The sequence below is a fragment of the Alosa pseudoharengus genome, unplaced genomic scaffold (assembly GCF_046254945.1).
Source record: "Alosa pseudoharengus isolate Yale_2024_CS ecotype anadromous, Long Island Sound unplaced genomic scaffold, YU_APseudo_1.1 YU_APseudo_1.1_scf_9, whole genome shotgun sequence".
In the NCBI taxonomy this organism is placed as follows: domain Eukaryota; kingdom Metazoa; phylum Chordata; class Actinopteri; order Clupeiformes; family Clupeidae; genus Alosa; species Alosa pseudoharengus.
In genome coordinates, this window is record NW_027468881.1 from 6,830,614 (window position 1) to 6,850,735 (window position 20,122).

General features: G+C 42.5%; 2 protein-coding genes across 6 annotated transcripts; both read left to right on the forward strand.

The window, feature by feature from the left end:
- The first annotated feature begins 207 nt into the window (after positions 1–207).
- Positions 208–13,773, forward strand: ikbkg (inhibitor of nuclear factor kappa B kinase regulatory subunit gamma). Of its 5 annotated transcripts, none has more exons than XM_076275864.1 (16): positions 208–509; positions 1,690–1,919; positions 2,104–2,396; positions 2,520–2,576; positions 2,795–2,884; positions 3,716–3,907; positions 6,814–6,878; positions 7,413–7,463; positions 7,624–7,726; positions 8,096–8,211; positions 8,689–8,841; positions 9,797–9,884; positions 10,421–10,564; positions 11,315–11,451; positions 12,589–12,647; positions 12,982–13,773. In XM_076275864.1, the coding sequence occupies exons 2-16, from the start codon at positions 1,736–1,738 to the stop codon at positions 13,116–13,118; spliced, it is 1,869 nt and encodes a 622-aa protein (XP_076131979.1). In that variant the 5' UTR covers positions 208–509; positions 1,690–1,735; the 3' UTR covers positions 13,119–13,773. The 5 variants fall into 5 exon arrangements, with proteins under 5 accessions (XP_076131979.1, XP_076131982.1, XP_076131980.1 ...); XM_076275867.1 differs by having other exon boundaries at positions 6,817–6,878; XM_076275865.1 differs by having other exon boundaries at positions 1,732–1,919.
- A 316-nt stretch (positions 13,774–14,089) lies between these two features.
- Positions 14,090–18,804, forward strand: ssr4 (signal sequence receptor, delta). Its single transcript, XM_076277350.1, has 6 exons — positions 14,090–14,207; positions 14,675–14,793; positions 17,362–17,436; positions 17,545–17,634; positions 17,770–17,835; positions 18,205–18,804. Exons 1-6 carry the CDS (start codon positions 14,159–14,161, stop codon positions 18,307–18,309), a joined length of 504 nt encoding a protein of 167 aa, XP_076133465.1. The 5' UTR covers positions 14,090–14,158; the 3' UTR covers positions 18,310–18,804.
- The last annotated feature ends 1,318 nt before the right edge of the window (positions 18,805–20,122 follow it).

Sequence of the window (20,122 nt, forward strand, 5' to 3'; positions counted from 1 at the left end):
ATGGAACAGTTAATAAATAACAAATTGTTTCTACCACTCTTGCTTTATTGTCTCGCCTGCTGACATCCAGGATTGTTTGTTGTGCTGCTACACCCTGATCCAGAGTGCCCTGTAGCTCATGTCAGGGTTTTCGTAGTCAGAACTACATTTCCCAGGAACACTTCTACATATGCCGTCATATGATGGAACACGGAAGTAGCCAGGGGAATTCCTAGCTTGTCAACTTGCATCGGTTTTTAGAACATGCTGTAACGTTAGCCAAGCGAACCGAAGCTTGTAATTTTCGTGTGTGGTTTTTCCTCGCTAAAGAAAATGACGGATGTCTTACGTTACAATTATTTTTAATCAGACAGATGTCATTTTGGTTCGCTAGTGTCATAGCTAGCTAACGTTGCGTATCGCCCTCAACCAAATTTAGCCAACGTTTAAGTTACAACGCTAGCGTGCTAACATTAACGGTTAGTTTAGTTTTCTGCTGGATAACGTTACACCAGGCTCCGGGTGAATAGGTAGGATGGTCTTTATATCACCTTGCTAGTTATCCAGTTGGGTGTATCATACTGGACTTGTTTTAACCGTCTGTGTCAATTTTCTCTGTTTGATGTTGAATTGTCTGTTTTGGTTGTTTCTGTTGCTAACACTGCCAGATCCTGAACATGTCAAAATTGCCTTTTGAAGCTTCTAGTGAAATGTATGTCGCAGATATGACTTATGAACTGGCGAGATTGCTTATTGGCATGTAACGTTACTTTCAATGAATCATGTGTTATCAATTCAGCTACCAAACACTGATTTGCATGCAATGATAAATATATTGAAAAGCGGAAAAGAAGATGAGGTAATTTCGCTAGTCTACCTAGCCACGTAGGATGGTTAGCTAGCAGTTTGTATTATACTCAAGCAAGAGTCTAAACAGCTGGTTTTGATATTCTTCGTGTTGTCTGTTATCGATAGTCCACGATAGATTCGACGACAAGATACAGGGATAACGTTAGATGTCAATAACTGGGTGATCTGTTTAATAATCTAGTTGTTTGGTCTTGTGGTACACGCCCCTTCACTAACTTGTTTGTTGTGGCAGTAAAGCTATGCTAATGTTAATGCGAGCTGGGAAACGTCATGTGTTCTGTAGCCAACAAGCTAGACTAGTTGAGAACATGAAAATAAAGCCAGTGACAATGCCATTGGCAAGCAGATATCAATGACGTTAACGTTAGCTAGTTTCTGGTAGTACAATTCTTGCAGTCGATTTACACAGCTATCGGTGGCTTTTCTTTTGGAAGTAAGGATGGCATCAAATTTAAATCTCAGCGATGATTTTTAATTATTTGGTTGATTATTAAAGTAATAAGCTGTGTAGCAAGCGGTGTTCTCTAATGTTGTCCATGCTAACCATTGTTGTCACAGTTTACAAATTCAAATCAGCTCACAAATAATGAACCCAATCGGCTGGCTATGACAGTTTGTCTTTCATGAACCTAACGTTAGAGTAATCTAAGTGCTTAAGTCAAAAGTGTCTGCGTTGTTAACCGTGACACTGGTCTGGCATAATATGGTATAGCTGCTAGGGTGAAAGCGAAAGTAGAAAGACCGCTTCCGTGGTTTCCTGTAACAGGGTCGTTTTTACCATCATGTCATTCGTAATATTATATTAACATTATTATAACATGACATGTGTCCTGTTGACAGTGGTGGTTTATTTACACGTCGGCCTGTCCTTGGTTCTCCCAGTCTAATGGTTCAGCCCCAGCCCAACGCCGGGAGCACACTGCAGTTGGAGATGAACGGGGAGGAGGCGGTGGGCGCCGGAAGCAATGGTTCGCTCGGCCCCAGTTCCCAAGGCTCCCTTCGGGTTCCGCCTGAGCTGGCTGGCAATGAGGTGGTGCTAAGGCTGGTTGGAGACAACTACCAGCTGCGAGGTATGAACACCAATATTACTGGGTTGGTTCTCACGCATCATTTGTCTTATCCTAGTGCTGCTTTGATGTAGTGTATTATAGCGTTGTGAGATAACAGCTCTCTCTGACATGCATTTAAAAGCCACTCAACTGAGAAAAGTGACGGAAGAGAGTGAATAAACGCAAAGCTGTTGTGTTCCATCAGAGGCGTTGAAGAGGAGTAATGACTCTCTACGGGAGCGGTGCGGAGAGATGGAAGGGTGGCAGAGGAAGGCCAAGGAAGAGAGGGAGTTCCTCAGCTGCCGCTTTCGTGAGGCCAAGGCCTTGGTGGAGCGACTTGCACAGGAGAACCAGGTCCTGCTGGGGAAGGTCACCCACAACGGCGGCCTCCCAGGAAACCGCAGCAAGACCACCCTCATGGAATCAGGAAGTCAGGCTCCCGACCCAGACGTGAAGAGCCCGCCATCGGAGAGAAATGGCTTGCAAGATTTCCGAGATGTAATGTCTGGCATCATAGACTAATAAACCATTCACCCAGATTTTGAACATAATTAGCAGTGTAATGTTGGATTTAGTTGGGTCTTCATGCTGCTCTGTTTGTCTGTCTTGTGTTGCTACCAGTCAACAGGGGAACACTTGGATGCAGAGAAAGGGGACATGGCAAATCCCAGGAGTTTGGTAAGACACATGTCCTTTAGCTTCATCAGCATTAACATAACCAACTTCTGCCTACACAACTACCACAAACATGTATTTGTGTGTGTGTGTGTATGAATCTGATGTTGTGGGTGGGCATATACAGTATCTGGGCATGGGAGGGCATGTGCACATGGGTGTTATATACATATATATATATATATATATATATGTGTGTCTGTGTGTGTGTGTGTGTGTAGTCTTGTGGGAGTGAGAGTAGCTCTCTCAGTAGCTTGTCCACCAGTGTGGATGACTTTCAGCCCTTCCAGGAGAACAGTGGGGATAGTAAGGTGAGCATGTCACCAGCCCAACATGTCCCCCTGCTACCTTCCTGCACCGCTTAGACTGACACCTGTCCTAATGTCCCATCCATGGAGCCTCTTTCAGCTTTTTAATCACCCACCTCTCCTGTTCCAGCGTAATCTCTGAAGTTGTGCCTTCTTTTGTGTTTTCATTGAGGCCCTGTTTTAGGTCTCTCCCTGTCTTTCTCGTGGTCTGTGGTGTGTCTCAAGATGTTGCTCTAACTCCCCTTGGCAATTTGTTTCTCTCTGTTTCTGTTTCTTTTTCTAAAATGGTGGTTGATTCATTGTAGACTTCTGTATGTAGTACAGTTCATTGTATTTCAACAGATTGAGTTGTTAAATTACCAGATTTGTCTTGTAATTGTGGCCAGAAGAACAATGATGATTGATAGGTGAAAATAGGAAAATGTAAAAGGAAGATGCCACCTGTAATGTGAATAACTAGATTGGTTCGGCATTTGAACCATGAGCAACATGTGGTTTATTCATGCCATGAATTATGTAACAAGTGTGTCCAGTAACCCCAACCCCCGCCATCAACTGAAAAAGATTTGGACAGACAGTTGTTAGTAAATAAGCTTACTCTACAGAATTACTGACATGTACCATTGAAGCTTTACCTTTGGATTTGGATACTGAATGCTGACCCCGCCCACTCAAACAAAACAATCTCGTCTCATTGTCGCTTCACAGATGATTCAATCTGGCTCTTTTTTTCTGTTCATGTGTGTTCTTGAATGAATTTATATTGAGTTGCCTGTTTCATTCATCTGTTTTGGCCCTCTTCCTCTCCTTTGCCCACCCCCCCCCCCCCCCCAGCCCTGTGAAGGATCCAACGAGTTTCTGCAGCTGCTGAAGAGCCACAAGGAGAAGCTGGAGGATGGGATGCGGGTGCTCAGGAAGAGGAATGACGAGCTGGAGAGGGAGAAGGCCGAGGGTGAAATGGAGAGGGATGCGCTGCGCTCTGCTGTGGACCAACTGCAGGCTCGACTCAGTCAGCTCTCTCAGCAGGTAGCTACCACACTCCTTCTGTAGTATACTTCATTTGGACTGTACCATGCTAATAAACTATAACGTAGTGTGTTGTAGTGTTGCACGGTGTATCGATACTAAAAAGGTATCACGATGCCTTCACGCAAAAAACGATACGATTTCCGACGTTTTTAGAATCGATACTTTATTAAAATAATAACGGTCTGTGTGAACTGCTGCTCTCACTGCTCCTTGCACGCATCTAGGCAAGTGGGCGTGTCAAGCAGGCAGCTCTGAGTGAGTGAGCGCAGCAACGTCAACATAGTTCTTTGCAGTCAGTCCTCGGCCTTGTGGATAAAACAAAAAGTGATGTGAAATCTGGAACTATTTCGGATACATCGCAAATAGTGAAGGCAAGCCATCAGGTACACAGAGGCCCGTTTGTAAAATATGTTTTAAAGTCATTTAAAAGCAGTATGCTACTTGGCTAAACACCTCGCAGACATATCCCAACATTTTTAAAGAGTTCAAAGAACGACAGGTTAACGAATAGGCTATGCTATAGAAAACACAACTACATGGTTAGTGGCAAGTTCTTCTCTTCTGTTTTGTGAAAGTGAAACGAGTATGGTTCTTTGGGATAAAGCGAACCTTCCTTCATCAATGAATTTTGACGAGACATAACGAGCTGTAATCATTTTGACGAGACATAACGAGCTGTAATCATAGGGTGCTAACGTGATGAAAGCGCAATGTTCACGCCAGAATACCAACCCTACCAAACAATCTATTTCATGTTCGGTCAGTACCACTGGTAATATTTGTCATGGCATGTAGACTGCAATTTGTACAATAATTATTGCCCAGATGTAGGATAGGCTACCCGAAATGCCCTAATTAAAGCCCACAGCATATTACCATCAAAGCCTGTTGAGTCCTAATAATAATAGCGGCTTATTGTTACGTGGTAGCAAATCATGTTATCAAAGAAATAGACGTAAAGTAATGCACACAGATATTTTGCAACAGGTAATGGTGTAAGCCTATCTGACGAAGACCTGAGTGTTTGGAACGTCGTACTTGTACACTGGGCGCAAAGAAGACTATCCTTACATTTTTCCCTTTGCAACTGTCAAAGAAATCCCATTAACACGGGAAGGCCTAGGGTAGCCTATACTGTACATCAGATGGCCTAAAGATTAGGCCCCTCTGCATAGCATTCAGTGATTTGCATGCAGTAATTTCAACACTGACCTTGATCTAGCCTAGTTTGGCTATTTAAAGATACTTTATTGCCAAAACACAACACAACAAATGAACTATAACAAGGACTTAATCACACAAAGTAGGCCTACTATTTTACTGACTATAAAAAATAATAATTATGTAGGAAGTTTAGAAGTTTAGAACCCAGAATTGACCTGCACACTACAAAACTGCACCGAATTCAACACACATGACTCAATACACTTGGAGGAGGTATGAGTCCTTTCTTGTCCAGATATCTTAGGATTTCGCCGTAGTATCGTTTCAGTATCGAGCATCGTGATATTTATGGCAGGTATCGTATTGAAGTCCTAATTTTGGTATCGTGACAACACTAGTGTGTTGTCACTAATGCCTTGCAAAAGCATATAATGCTGAAAGAGTCTGGTCCCTCAGTAATTTTCTTTTGTACTGTATCATGCTATGCTATATAGGCTAGGCTACAGTGCTGTAGCAAACTACAGTACCGTGTAAAGTTGAATACATGAGTAATGTATTATACATTTGTTGGAAAAGCGTTCCAGCAGGTAGCTGCCGTAGCTTTGCCATGATGTGCTAAGTATGCCACCATGCTATTACCAAACTGTAGTGTAGTCAAGTCAAGTTTATTTATATAGCGTATTTCATAAACAGAGGTCATTCAATGTGCTTTAGTCAGTCACACGTGAAAGTAATTGTGGTGAATAATTACTTAATATTAATCTTAGACTGGCAAACTTCAGGAAAAACTCAGGAATCAAGTTTATTCTGTTACAAGCCGAGAGGGTACAAAAAAATGGTCTATGGTCTATGTAGGCCTAGCCCAGGCCTGGAAGGCCTAGGTTGGCCTGTAGCCGACTTCTTCTCTCTTCCGTTCTACATCTTATAAGTCCAAGTCTAAAAATCCAAAATCTGACAAACATTGCAAATTAGTTACTTTTAAATGCTTTAGACAAAGAAGAAAATGGCGCCAGAAACAAGCCCACATGATTGGTTCTCCAGTTGGCATCAGACTAACATACTCACACACCTATTTCACACCTATCCATTCTTATCAGAATAGCATGAGGGGAGATATCATATATATCAGAAATATCACTTATAGAATGATCCAAACATTCTCACAATCAAATCATTACAATCCTTGTACTGAGACTATCAGAATGATACCAAACATGAATACATTTACATTTCATGACACATGGATACATTATATCAAGGTAATATCCTTTGTCCTGTGTAACTGATAGGCCTTGAACCAGCACATTAGCATTCCATTGGGGGAGGGGATGGTGTCTTTGTTTAAAACCAAGAAGGGTTACATGGCTAACTAAAAGTACTATTGAAGTTAAATTATTATCCATTTTAACCATAAATTTATTGCTATCACACGGCACATAAAGTGTGTCATGCCTTGTAAATGTGACACACAAACTGTAAATTAGCATTGGAGTTTAATTGTATTTATCCCGCTGAGGATGGTTAAATAGACAGGTGGCAATTTTTATAAAGCCCTTGTCAGTCCTGTATACTTAAATTGGACAGAAATATCTCCCTCAGATGTTTCACACTAGAGACGCTGTTTCCCACTTTGCTTTTCTATATGCAAGGATCATATAATTGTAACACCAGGAAGCAGCCTCATTTTTTTCATGTTATCAACTATGACTTGTTGTAACTTCCATTCCTCCTCTCCTCAGCAGAGTGGAACTGTGATGGTCGAGGCAGTTCAAAGGTCAGATGTTCCACATATGGCCTCTGACAGGTACTGCTTCCTTCCTCGTCCTTGTTAGCTCCCACACAGATTTTGGGAGCCACTCAATTTTTTTACGGCAACTCACTTCATTCTGGTGCATGTGGATAATCACATTTTCAGATGTGATCTTATCCTTAGTTTAGATGAAATACTCGGATTAGTTTATAATTGTAAAGGATCTGTTCTATGAATTAAGCATTACTATGCTGTACTAATATATATTCTTAATGCTTTATGAAAATAATTATATCGCAGTACAATATCATTTCTATATCTGTACTTGCTAGCCTTAATGATCATTCTAGCTACATGCTTTACGATTCGTCGTGCCATATTGCACAATGACAAAAATACATTTCATCAACAAGGTTATGTTGGGCTTCAGGGCCAGTAATTGTATTGTGCAATGTACAATTCAGTTCACCAGGTTTGTCTGTCTTTCTATGTGAGCACTGTCTTCAACTGTATCTTTATGTGTCTTTAGGAGTCTTGTCTCTATGTATCTGTGTGTCACTAATGTAGTTTTTGTCTTCAATTCTGCAGTGGTTCCCAGTTGTCCAAGATGAAAGATCAGCTCCAGGCTACGCAAGAAAGGTAAAATAATCTGCAATCTTTATTGACAAAACAAGTCAAGATACTTTTATTTTAAAAAGAAGGCTAATGAAGGAAATTTCATCGCCAATAATGAATCAGAGATGATTTGCTCTACCTTGCACTCTAAGTAGTCATTGAAGGAGCCTGTTGTGGCCTGCAGGTATAAGGAGCTGCAGGAGAAACTGGACTGTCTCCAGAAGAGCTCTGTGCACAGAGACCGAGCTGAGGTCCAGCTTAAGCAGAAGGAAAAGGACTGTGCACAGGTCGGCTATGAACTTTATGCGACAAAAGATACTGCACACAAGTCATAGTGGTTCATTGTATGCGCTTATAATCTCCAGTAATGGAAAACATGTTGCACAAGACTTTTGTACACAGGCAAGATGTTATGTGTGCTTATTGGTGATTTATACTGGTGTAAAGTTCTGCTGCATTATAATGTGATTGTGTATGACTGCCTAAAATTGTTGTCAGTAATTCAATTATCCTGTTTTGAAGCACTAGACAGTTGCTGTGCGTCCCCCTGGCTGTTTGAATGATGGATTGACCAAATCCAATATTATAAATGTCAGAGTGCATGTAGTAGTTGTAAATTAACACGGTCTCCTTGTGTGCGTCTGTGTCTGTACTAGTTGGCCAAAGACTGCGAGGCCCTGAAGGCTCAGGTGACGTCTCTGTTGGGGGAGCTGCACGAGAAGCAGAGTGGCCTGGAGAAAAGTGACGAGAAGAGAAGGGAACTGGAGGAGAAGTAGGTCTTGTCAAATTGATTTGTGTGTGTGTGTGTGACAGATAGACAGACAGACAGACAGACAGACAGTTCTAAGAACCCAGTGGAATCTGGGTCTTAATCTAAGTGTTTTTATTCTTGAGTAATGATACTTAGTCCTGAAGTTACTGGAACAGCTAGGCTAGTGTCATTGCCTGTTAAGTAACTTCAGAACTATTTCGACTAAGCTATGCTGGTATGTCCCCAAGGCTGCCATGCTGCTACCCCATTTCTCTTGCAGCTTATTCCACCTGCTTCTTTGACATCCATGTCTATTCTCTCAATCTGCCTTCGACTGCCTCAACCAACCTATTTGTTTGCATAGTGGGATTCTCTGCAGGGCAGCTTCACTGTATTACATGTTTGGAAGCACTGGAGACAGTTGCTGTAGGTTACCCTTCTATTTGTCCCCTCACCACCCTACTCCACCCCCACCCCCACCCCCACCACCCTGTTCAGACTGAGCAGTAAGACGGAGACCCTGCAGACGCTGGAGAGAGACATGGAACAGCAGCGGAGGCAGCACACGGTCACTGTGGACAAGCTGCTCATGCAGGTGCAGAACCTGGAGGCGGCCCTCAAGAATGACCGCCTGGTCATCACCGAGGAGAGGTGAGGAGGACTGGACAGCGACAGCCAGCACCCCCCTCGGGAGTGTATGTGTGTGGGGGGGGTCATTAAAGAGCTCACCAGTCATCAATGAATGAGAGCAAAACCAGTTTTCTGTTCAGTCTTGTGCACACACATGCAAAAATATATATATATACACACACAGCTTACAGATATATTGAAATACACAACTTAATTCCACACCTGGAGGTGACCAGGCACCTGGTCATCAGACGGCGTCCATCAGGGGTTATGGGTCACCAGTCAACACCACACATTATCGGTCATAGTCATGATTCTTGGCACAAAGATCTAAGATATATGGCAGACAGTTCAACAATGCATTTGGGATTCTATTTAACTTTTTAAATAGTTAAAAAAAATATTTCTATATACTGTGATTTCTACAGGGTTGGGGCAGCCGTGGCCTACTGGTTAGCGCTTCGGAGGGTTGCCGGTTCGAACCCCGACCAGTAGGCACGGCTGAAGTGCCCTTGAGCAAGGCACCTAACCCCTCACTGCTCCCCGAGCGCCGCTGTTGTAGCAGGCAGCTCACTGCACCGGGATTAGTGTGTGCTTCACCTCACTGTGTGTTCACTGTGTGCTGAGTGTGTTTCACTAATTCACAGATTGGGATAAACGCAGAGACCAAATTTCCCTCACAGGATCAAAAGAGTATATATACTTATATACTTAATAGCCAACCAATAGAACCAAATTGATCCTTGGTATGTGATACGCTTCAGTATAGTTCAGTGACACAATATCTAAAAATTAAGCTAATTTAAACAGACAGGAAAACAGCTTCAACACACTCTATATCATTTTCAGTCTTAAAACTATAATGGGTAGATTAGTGACATTGGATCTCTTCAACCCATTGTTGTCTTATGTAGAATGACTCGACTTCCTTCCCTCCATCTCCATCTTCCTCTTCCTCTTTCTGTTGTGATGACAGGAGGAAGCTGGCTCAACTCCAGCACGCGTACACGTGTCTGTTCCAGGACTACGACGCCAAACTGAAAGCCGAGAATCAAACCAAAAGGGTGTGTATCTGTCTTTCACTGGTCTGTTTTCCCCACGTGTGTGTGCATACGTGGAGGGTCGGCCATGGGTTGTGGTCTTGTGGCTGCATGAGACAGGACAGATGAGGAAGAATACTTTTTTAACTTTTTTAACGTGTGAAGGGTGGAAGGCCTGTTTCACTGTCTGAGGGAAGCAAAGCGAGGTGTCTGTGTGCGTGAAAGAGAGAGTGACGGCATACTCACTAAGTGTATTTCCCCCTGCTGCATGTGTGGGTGATGAGCTGGGTGGGTGGGGAGCTGGCTAACCAGAGTGGTGAAGGCAGAGAAAGGTGTGCTTGTGAGTGTGTGTGTGTGTGTGTGTAAGAAATGAGAGGAAGAGAAAGACCGAGAGATGGACAGGAAGAGACAGAGCGCAGACAGACAGCATGTGTTTCCAACCGGTGGAGGTGTGTGCTTGTATGTATGAAGGAGAGAGAGAGAGAGAGAGAGGAAGTGACCGCTAGAACGCAAGTGGGCATGCTCACTTTGGCCTGTGTTTTCCTGTGACCGTGTGCCAGGGGGGCGAGGTGGGTGACCTTTCGAACAGGCTGGTGGAGGCCGAGAAGGCGCTGGCTTTGAAGCAGGAACTCATAGACAAACTCAAGGAGGAGGTGGAACAGCAGAGGAGCGCTCTGGAGACCATCCCAGTGCTCACTGCACAGGTAACACACACACACACACACACACACACACACACACACACACACACACACACACACATACAAGGAAGGCCAAGGACTTGCACACACTCTCTAACTCTCGCATGCACACACACACACGCACGCACGATTGTGGTAGTTGTGTAGGCAAGGTGAACACCTCAGTTCACCTCCTATTTCCATGGGCTGTAATCAGTGGTGAAATTAAGCCAAACTATTTGGTTGAACTGTAACCGATTGCTTTCTGAATTACAGCAAACACATCTTTCTTGTAAACAAAGCTTTAACAAGGTTTTAAAACAACAACAAAAAAAACACGGCCATGGCTTTTAAAACTGACGCCATAAGCACAGCTATTGGCAGTGGGTAAACGTCCTCCTTTGTCCGTAATCATACAAAGCCAAACACACCATACCAGATAAGTGGTCGTGAGTTTTTGGTGATTCGAAAGTAGGCTCCAATGGGAGAATTGCCAGACGGCCCTGTTGAGCAAATGCAGATGTGCTTACAGGTTCATCTGGGTTCACCAATGCTGCTTACACACCTTAATTCCATCGAAAATCCAAGGATCATGTCTTTTGTCAGCATGAGTCACTCAATACACATGCAGACACATTGTGTTATATAAAACAAATCCTGCAAGTACTGATTGAAACACACACACACACACACACACACACACACACACACACACACACACACACACACCCTAAGTTCACTCACTGACTCTCCCATTGTCCCTTTGTCCTGCAGGCAGAAATCTATAAAGCAGATTTCCTGGCGGAGCGGTCAGCTCGGGAGAAGCTGAACGCTATCAAAGAGGAAATGCTGGAGCAGCTGAACCAGGCCAAGTCCGAGATGGAGCGCCTCAAGCAGGAAGGCTCCTCCCGGTACGACATCACACTTACACTCACACACACTCACATACAGGGGGCTCCTTCCGGTACAACACCACACGTACACACATAGGGGCTCCTCCCGGTACAACACCACACTTACACACATAGGGGCTCCTCCCGGTACAACACCACACTTACACACATAGGGGCTCCTCCCGGTACAACACCACACTTACACACATAGGGGCTCCTTCCGGTACAACACCACACTTACACACATAGGGGCTCCTTCTGGTACAACACCACACTTACACACATACAGTAGGGGCTCCTCCTGGTACAACACCACACTTACACACATACAGTAGGGGCTCCTCCTGGTACAACACCACACTTACACACATAGGGGCTCCTCCCGGTACAACACCACACTTACACACATAGGGGCTCCTCCTGGTACAACACCACACTTACACACATAGGGGCTCCTCCTGGTACAACACCACACTTACACACATAGGGGCTCCTCCTGGTATGGCACCACACACTCACACATAGGGGCTCCTCCTGGTATGGCACCACACACTCACACATAGGGGCTCCTCCTGGTATGGCACCACACACTCACACATAGGGGCTCCTCCTGGTATGGCACCACACACTCACACACAGAGGGCTACTGCAGGTCTGGAAAGGTATGGAGTTGTCAATTACCGTACTCCAGACCTGGAAGAGTTTTTGGATGGAAGTCTCAGTAATACATGTTAAATATGTTAAAAGTCACAGTAATACATATGTTAAATAGTCGACAATTCATGAATCAGACAATTATGCTATATCAAACAGTATGAGTAAAACCCTTTCGAATATATTGGATGGGTGAAATGGAGAGGATGGATTTCATTGTTCACTGTGTGTGACTGTAGATAACTTAACTAGATGTCTTAATGACAAGGTTTGGATTGAGCATTAAATGCTGCTGTTTGTTTATGCTGAACATGTCAAAGTGATTTGTATTAGTACAGCAGATGTTATATTTAATACCGTGGGTGTGCGTGTGTGTGTGTGTGTGTGTGTGTGTGCGTCTGTGTGTGTGTGCGTCTGCGTGCGTGTGTGTGTGTGTGTGCGTTTGCGTGTGTGTGTGTGTGTGTGTGTGTGTGTGTGTGTGTGTGTGTGTGTGTGTTACAGAGCGCGGTTGGAGGCCATGCAGCACAGGCACCAGCACCCGCACCTCCCTGTTCCTGCACGTAAGTTTCACTCCATCACCTCCACCACACAACACATTTATTCAATAGGGCCAAGACTTTTTTTTCCCAAAGCAGAAATCCTTGCATAACACACGTCATGTATACACATGCTATTCACTGACCTTGTGACTGAGTGAAAGGAACCTTTCACGTATGACATCTACATGTATTCATTTAGCTGATGCTTCTATCCACAGTGACATTAGCGTGAACGTAGCATTTGCTCTACCAGTTAGGCAGCACTACTAGGCAAGTTCTCCTCTGATACGTTTCTTCTCTCTCTCTCTCTCGCTCTCTCTCTCCTCATCTCCTGTTCCCCTCTTCACCCCATTAGCATTCAATCCAGCCCAGCCGCCCCCATCCTTCCGTAGCGGTGCTGAGGAGCAGCCGGACTTCCGCTGCCCAAAGTGCCGGTACCAGGCCCCCGACATGGACACCTTGCAGATCCACGTCATGGATTGCATCCAGTGAAACCCCCTCCTCCCCCTGCAGAGAAGGTTATGGGGGGTGGGAAGGGTTGGTTGGTGGCAAGCTGATGAACTTTGAACTTAAAGCCAATTGCTCTTCTGATTGGAGGAGAGAGGGGCAAAGGTGAAAAAAGACTGATCGTGACCTTTCACTTTTTGAACGCTGTTGCACACAATCTGCCGACTGAAGGCGAAGCACCAAGAAACCGCTGGAACATTGACAATGAGCACCGCTCATGAAATTTTCTGTTGAAATCTAAAATTACATTAAACTTTGTATGTGTGAAAATGCTGTGTGTATATTTTATATAAATATATATCTAAGATTTACACACTTACATGAATATAGATATGTAAATCTTATTGACAGAAAATGTAGGATACTGCCTATGTGACAGCATATTGTAATGTAATGCACGTATGGATGTGTGTCTGCTTCTCGGCATTATGTCTGTCTGTGGCCATGTTTTTTTTCTGCCTGTGGTTTTTTGTCCATCTGTCAAGATGTACTCACTCTTTGAGGATAATAATGCCAGTCTTCTATGTGAATATTGTCTATTATATTCATTATATTAAAAGATGAAAGAGACTTTTACTTTGTATAGACTGTTGTTATGGTAAGAAGTTTAAAGTAATAAATATAACGGTAAATATCTTGATTGTCTCTCATGTAATTCTGTGACTAGATTTTGTGACTAGATAATGCATCATTTTGCAACATTAGGGTATCTTCCATAGATGAATTGATGTTGGTTTTGTATGTGTAATGGAGGTGATGAGGTAGTAAATTATTTCGCAGTACCCACACAATTCTACTGATGGGGCGTCCTGTACCTATAGATATGAATACGTCCTAAATATACTTTGATTGGGTTTATGTAGTACTGGCGGTTATCACTAGATGTCGCACACACCTCTGTTTAAGTCTGTACGCTGACGTGTCTTTCATTGAATGCGAGGTCCTGATAGGTTGACGTCCGTTTTGATAGCAACATCCGTGGAGAGCTGAGGTGGCATAGCGTTAGACTAGACACAAGCAGCAACATGAGACTTTTTGTAGCAGTTTTGGCTCTCTGTTTGAGCCTTTGTGCCGGTAAGTATTCATTTATTCATCAAGATTTAATTCACATTTATCTATAAAACATTTAAACGTTCGCAGGTTAAGGTCCAGTTGGATAGCAAACTAGCCCTAGCCTTAGCAATTGAGTGTTAGCTTGCTAGTAACGTTAAATCACTGTTGAAGCAGCAATCACTCCAACGTTTGGCTGCTTTAGATGAACATTTACAAACATAATAGGTAGGTGTGTAAAATATCAGTGTTTGAAGGGTTTCTTTATTTCTTGCTACTGTATAAATTGTTGGTGGCTCGCCGGCCATTACAGTTTGTCAAATTAACAGTAACGTTAACATGTCTTGCTTTACGCAAAGCTCGAGAAGATCATCTAACTGGTATAAACGATGTGTTTTAGTTTTGTCGTTGATGAACACACCCTTAGGGTAACGTTGTTACTACACAGTTACTGGAACTGATGCCGTCTGTTTTCTTCTGTTCCCCCACAGCTGAGACCTGCACAGACCCTGTTTTCTCCCCCTCCACCTACACCACGACGGATGCAGTCATCTCTTCTGAGACGGTGTTCATTGTGGAGCTCAGCTTGGCCTGTTCCAATGGGGTCCAGGTAAAGAATGTTGTCATTCATTTATATAGTCCCTCTACAGTACAGCATGGAGAAAAGCATAGCTCTGCTATCTAATCTTGATCAATGATAAATTGATCAAATATCCATTGTTCAATCGTTGACCAGTTGATCAAATATTAATTGTATTTATTTTTGGCTTGTATGTATATGTGTATCCATTGTTCAATCGTTGACCAGTTGATCAAATATTAATTGTATTTATTTTTGGCTTGTATGTATATGTGTGATACATGTTTAGGGGGCAGCCGTGGCCTACTGGTTAGGGCTTCAGGCTTGGAACCAAACGGTTGCCAGTTCGATCCCCGACCAGTAGGCACGGCTGAAGTGCCCTTGAGCAAGGCACCTAACCCCTCACTGCTACCCAAGCGCTGCTGTAGGGTCATTCCACGTCAGTTCAACCAGGGCCCACGCACTTAGGGCTCAAAAAATTCTGAAAAAATTACCAGGTGTACCTATGTTACCCAGGAGACACACTGTAAAATTAGTCTTATGTAAGATCAATACTTTCCAAGATACAGCCAGTTTTACAGGGGGAGGGGGGTGTCGATTTTGTTCGGCCTCTTTTTTTTTGTCAAAGTTCACAAGCCCACAGCGCAAGAACTAAACCATGTAGGAGGCTCAGATTTTGCATGCTGGTACATACATAGGAATAGTATGTAGCAAAATCGTCACGTTTGCTCTGGATAATCCTGCATGGTCATAGCTGTCCCTCAAAGTTGATACCAATTTTATTGGAGTTTTTGGCTGGGCTCTGTTTAAGCCTTCAGAAGACATATTTGTACTCAACATAGGCTCATGATTTATTTTCCTTACTGAGATAAGTAGAAACAATCTCACAAAAAGCAATGAACAGAAAACAAATCCCTTCAGGGTCTGAACAGCAGACCTCACAAGTCTGAAAAATCATTTTGGTTATCATTTTCAGAGAACCCAAACACCTTGTGGGAATATACAAAGATTTTTTAAATATGTTTTTCTTTATTCTCCATGATCCCTTCTTTTTGAAAACACCAATTTGACTTGTCTTATGCAAATCTTTCTTTTTTATTTTCCACCCTGAACATGGGCAAAATGCCCCATTGACATCAATATGTTTTATATAGTCACCACACTGCCACCTGTGGTTGTATAGAGTAACCTGTGGTAGCTCTATACAAAACATATTGATGTCAATGGTGCCTTTTGCTCATGTTCAGGGTGGAAAGTGAAAAAGAAAGATTTGCATAAGACAAGTCAAATTGGTGTTTTTGAAAAGAACAGATCATGGAGAATAAAGAAAAACATATTTAAAAAATCTTTGTATATTCCCACAAGTTGTTTGGGTGCTCTGAAAATGAGAACCAAAATGATTTTTTAGACTTGTAAAGTCTGCTGTTCAGACCCTGAAGGAATTTATTTTCTGTTCATTGTTTTTTGTGAGTGTTTCTACTTACCTCAGTAAGGAAAATAAATCAAGAGCCTATGTTGAGTACAAATATGTCTTCTGAAGGCTTAAACAGAGCCCAGCCAAAAACTCCAATAAAATTTGTATCAACTTTGAGGGACAGCTATGACCATTATCCAGACCAAACGTGACGATTTTGCTACATACTATTCCTATTTATGTACCAGCATGCAAAATTTGAGCCTCCTACATGGTTTAGTTCTTGCGCTGTGGGCTTGTGAACTTTGACAAAAAAAAAAGAGGCCGAACAAAATCGACACCCCCCTCCCCCTGTAAAACTGGCTGTATCTTGGAAAGTATTGATCTTACATAAGAGTAATTTTACAGTGTGTCTCCTGGGTAACATAGGTACACCTGGTAATTTTTTCAGAATTTGAGACCTAAGTGCGTGGGCCCTGGTTGAATTGACGTGGAATGACCCTGTAGCAAGGCAGCTCACTGCTCCGGGTTAGTGTGTGCTTCACCTCACTGTGTGTTCACTAATTCACGGATGGGATAAATGCAGAGACCAAATTCCTTGTATACGCAATTATACTTGGCCTAGAAACCTGATTTACATTTACATGTTTATATGATTAATTGCTGGCGTAACACCATAATTTCCCTTTGAGGATGAATAAAGTAATCTATCTATCTATACATGGATTTCTGTGCAACGTCACGAAAACATGTGTGCGCAACTAAGAGGCAGAAAGCACCATAGAACAGCAGAGCAGTGCTGTCCATGAAAAGAATTAAATGAGTTTTTGTGCTATAAACTGAACCAATTAGAAATCACAATGGTTAGAGAATGTTCAATATCCCTAACGGGAATGCATGTCTTCGCCAAAAATGACAAAATATGATGTTATATTAATAATGCAAATAAACAGTAAACTCTGAAATATAGTCTGAAATGAGATGTTATTATCATTGAGACAACAGGGGTATACAAAAAATTCCGATTGTAGCTTACAGCAGCCGACTATTTAGGTTAACGTTGTGGACAGCCACCAAGTGTCTTCTGCCCCACGGCTGCGCGTGCATCTAGTTTTGTTGGTAAACGGGAAACCCGTGTATTTTAATCAGTCAGCACTCATGATGTTTTCTGTTGTGTCCTTTAGAGCGTGGCCCTGTATGCAGATGTCAATGGGAAGCAGTTCCCTGTGACCCGTGGACAAGATGTCGGCAAATACCAGGTCTGACCTTCCTCACAGTCTTCATCTCCACGCGTTTATTGTTTGCTTGGCATTTTAACATCAAATTGAGGCTATGCTCATAACCTCCCCCTTGGTGATTGATTGCAGGTCTCCTGGAGTTTGTCCCACAAACAGGCCAGCTCGGGCACTTATGAGGTGAAATTCTTCGACGAGGAGTCCTACAGTGCCTTGCGCAAGGTACGGTGCATTCTGTGCATATTGCAGTGTTTTAGTGTACAGTTTTGTGGACTTGGTGGCTAGAATCGTCCATGAATAGATTGCCGTTCAGTCACTTAAATTGATTTGTATTGCGTGTGTGTATGCTTGTTTTAGGCTCAGAGGAACAATGAAGATGTTGCTGCCATCAAGCCTCTGTTCTCTGTCAACGTGGACCACAGAGTGAGTATGCTCTTATGCTTTGCACTGTGCTTCATAAAGATCATACACATCTCTGTCTATTTAGTAATTAATAATGACAGGTTCTTCTGTATTAAGAGAGTTAAAGTAACCATGATTGATTCTGCCAGTGTCTAAATTGTTGTAATCAATTGCCCTTTCCTGCTTAAGATTGACTCATTTTTTATTTGAAGTCCTATATATTTTGACACAAAACTTAAACATTGCAGGCAAACAACAAATTTCTCTGTGATGGTGTTCAGTTGCTATTACTGTTTGTGTTCTTGCTCTTGTCTCTGTTTCTGACTCTAACACTCCATTTATTTATCTGTGTTCCCCACCCCATACTACCCTACTCTACCCCACCTCCAGGGAGCATGGAATGGCCCCTGGGTGTCCACTGAGGTTCTGGCGGCCGTGATTGGCGTTGTGGTCTACTATTTGGCCTACAGCACCAAGAGCTCCATCCAGGCCTGAAACCACTCACCTCATAATAACAGCAGCAGAACTGCGCTCAACTCAGCCCATGTTCTTCCTTCCTTCTTTCTGTCTGCTGAGCATTGAAATGCATCAGCATATCTGATGAGACTGAACGAGCACACACTGTTGTTCAGTGGTGGGACCCTTCTGTAACACCATGTGTGTACACATTTGCAGAAGACAGTCATTCCATGTGGACATGGAGGCTGAGCTGGTACACACACACACACACACGCACATATACACACACACACACACACACAATGATATTTGTGCAAGTGTTTGTACAAATAAATAGTAAAAATAGCTAATTCTTCCTTAAGGAAGTATGAATGGTCATCAGCAGATTTTTAAAACATCGGTAAATTCATGTCATCCAGTTTGATAGAAAATGGTAACTGCACTGACAGAAAGGAAAACACCATTCTGGATATGGAATGTTGTCATTAAATTTCACTGAATATGTGAATTGAATAAATAACTTTATATACACTTGTTTCAGCTATTTATTATAAGTTCTCAAGAGTATGTGGAAAACAATGTAGCCGTATCTCATTTACAGTGGATGTCTTGGATGGATCACAGCCAATCGAAATTGATTGATCGAGACAAAGCTGCCAAACAGGAAGTGAGCTAATAATTCCACAATGCTTTCATGTAAGAAAACCAAACCCTCTATTGGGATTTAAATTGGTATTTTGTGAATCCCAGCATGCATTGCTTTAAGACAGTTCTGTAAGTGGTAACCTGAAGATGAACACACCCAAAACCAAATATGGTACAATAGGTTCGGTCGACTTCATGCAGCGTGGTGCAGATCTGATCTGGCTAAATGTGATGCATTCTGGAAGCACACACAAATTGGTGGTGTTTGACCTCAAGGGGGCGCTGCCATTCCTAAAAATCATAGGCATATGAAAAAAATTTCACCAGTCACAAATTCTCATTCTCTAGAACAGATTTTTTTCAAACAAAGCATCACAAAAGCAGTCAAACAGGAAGTGACCATATCATGGCTGTAGCCAGTACACATTAGGGGAGGACAAAAGTGCATGGCGGGTGAAATCAGTTCCTGCTATTCTATTATACAAATTCACGAACACGGGGTGATATGTTTATATGTTTTCTTTTAAACAATGTCTAATAATGTGTTTCTCATTTTCATGTGCCATTCTATCTTATGCCATTGAGGGTTGAACGAATTACAACCACAACTATAATCATTATGAACATAAATAATCTGTGCATTGGTATAGAATTTATGTCCAGATATTGTGGTCAAAGTAGCAAATATTAAAAAATTGGTTGTGCAACATCTGCATGTGCTTTCTGGGTATGCCTTTGTGTGGCCTTGTATACAATGTATTCATTAGTTTGTAGTAGGTAGAAGTTAAGTACCACCCTAGATCAACATTAAAAGAACACTGATAGAAGGCAGGTAGCTAGGTAACGTTCTCAGAAATAATTACCAATCTGTACATCCACTTTTCCCAATATTTCTTCAATTTAATAAAATCAAGTGATGGCTTAACAGAGGATTATTGTGCAAGTCAAGTGTTTTCCTGGCAATTCTCTGTAATTAAGTTTCTCCACCTAACTGAGATAATCTCACCTCTGCACCTCTCCACTCCCTTTTTCTGTCAGATATTTAACCATTTAGCACCATTTCCCAGATATTTACCCATTTAGCACCATTTCCCAGATATTTAACCATTCAGCATACCATTTCCCAGATATTTAACCATTTAGCACAATTTCCCAAATATTTAACCATTCAGCATACCATTTCCCAGATATTTAACCATTCAGC

Coding starts and splice junctions, on each gene's coding strand:
- ikbkg (XM_076275864.1), top strand. CDS start 1,736: ATGGTTCAGCCCCAGCCCAACGCCGGGAGCACACTGCAGTTGGAGATG. Junction 3,908..6,813: donor TCAGTCAGCTCTCTCAGCAG/GTAGCTACCACA, acceptor TCCTCTCCTCAG/CAGAGTGGAACTGTGATGGT. Junction 8,842..9,796: donor CTGGTCATCACCGAGGAGAG/GTGAGGAGGACT, acceptor TTGTGATGACAG/GAGGAAGCTGGCTCAACTCC.
- ssr4 (XM_076277350.1), top strand. CDS start 14,159: ATGAGACTTTTTGTAGCAGTTTTGGCTCTCTGTTTGAGCCTTTGTGCC. Junction 14,208..14,674: donor CTGTTTGAGCCTTTGTGCCG/GTAAGTATTCAT, acceptor GTTCCCCCACAG/CTGAGACCTGCACAGACCCT. Junction 17,635..17,769: donor CCTACAGTGCCTTGCGCAAG/GTACGGTGCATT, acceptor TGCTTGTTTTAG/GCTCAGAGGAACAATGAAGA.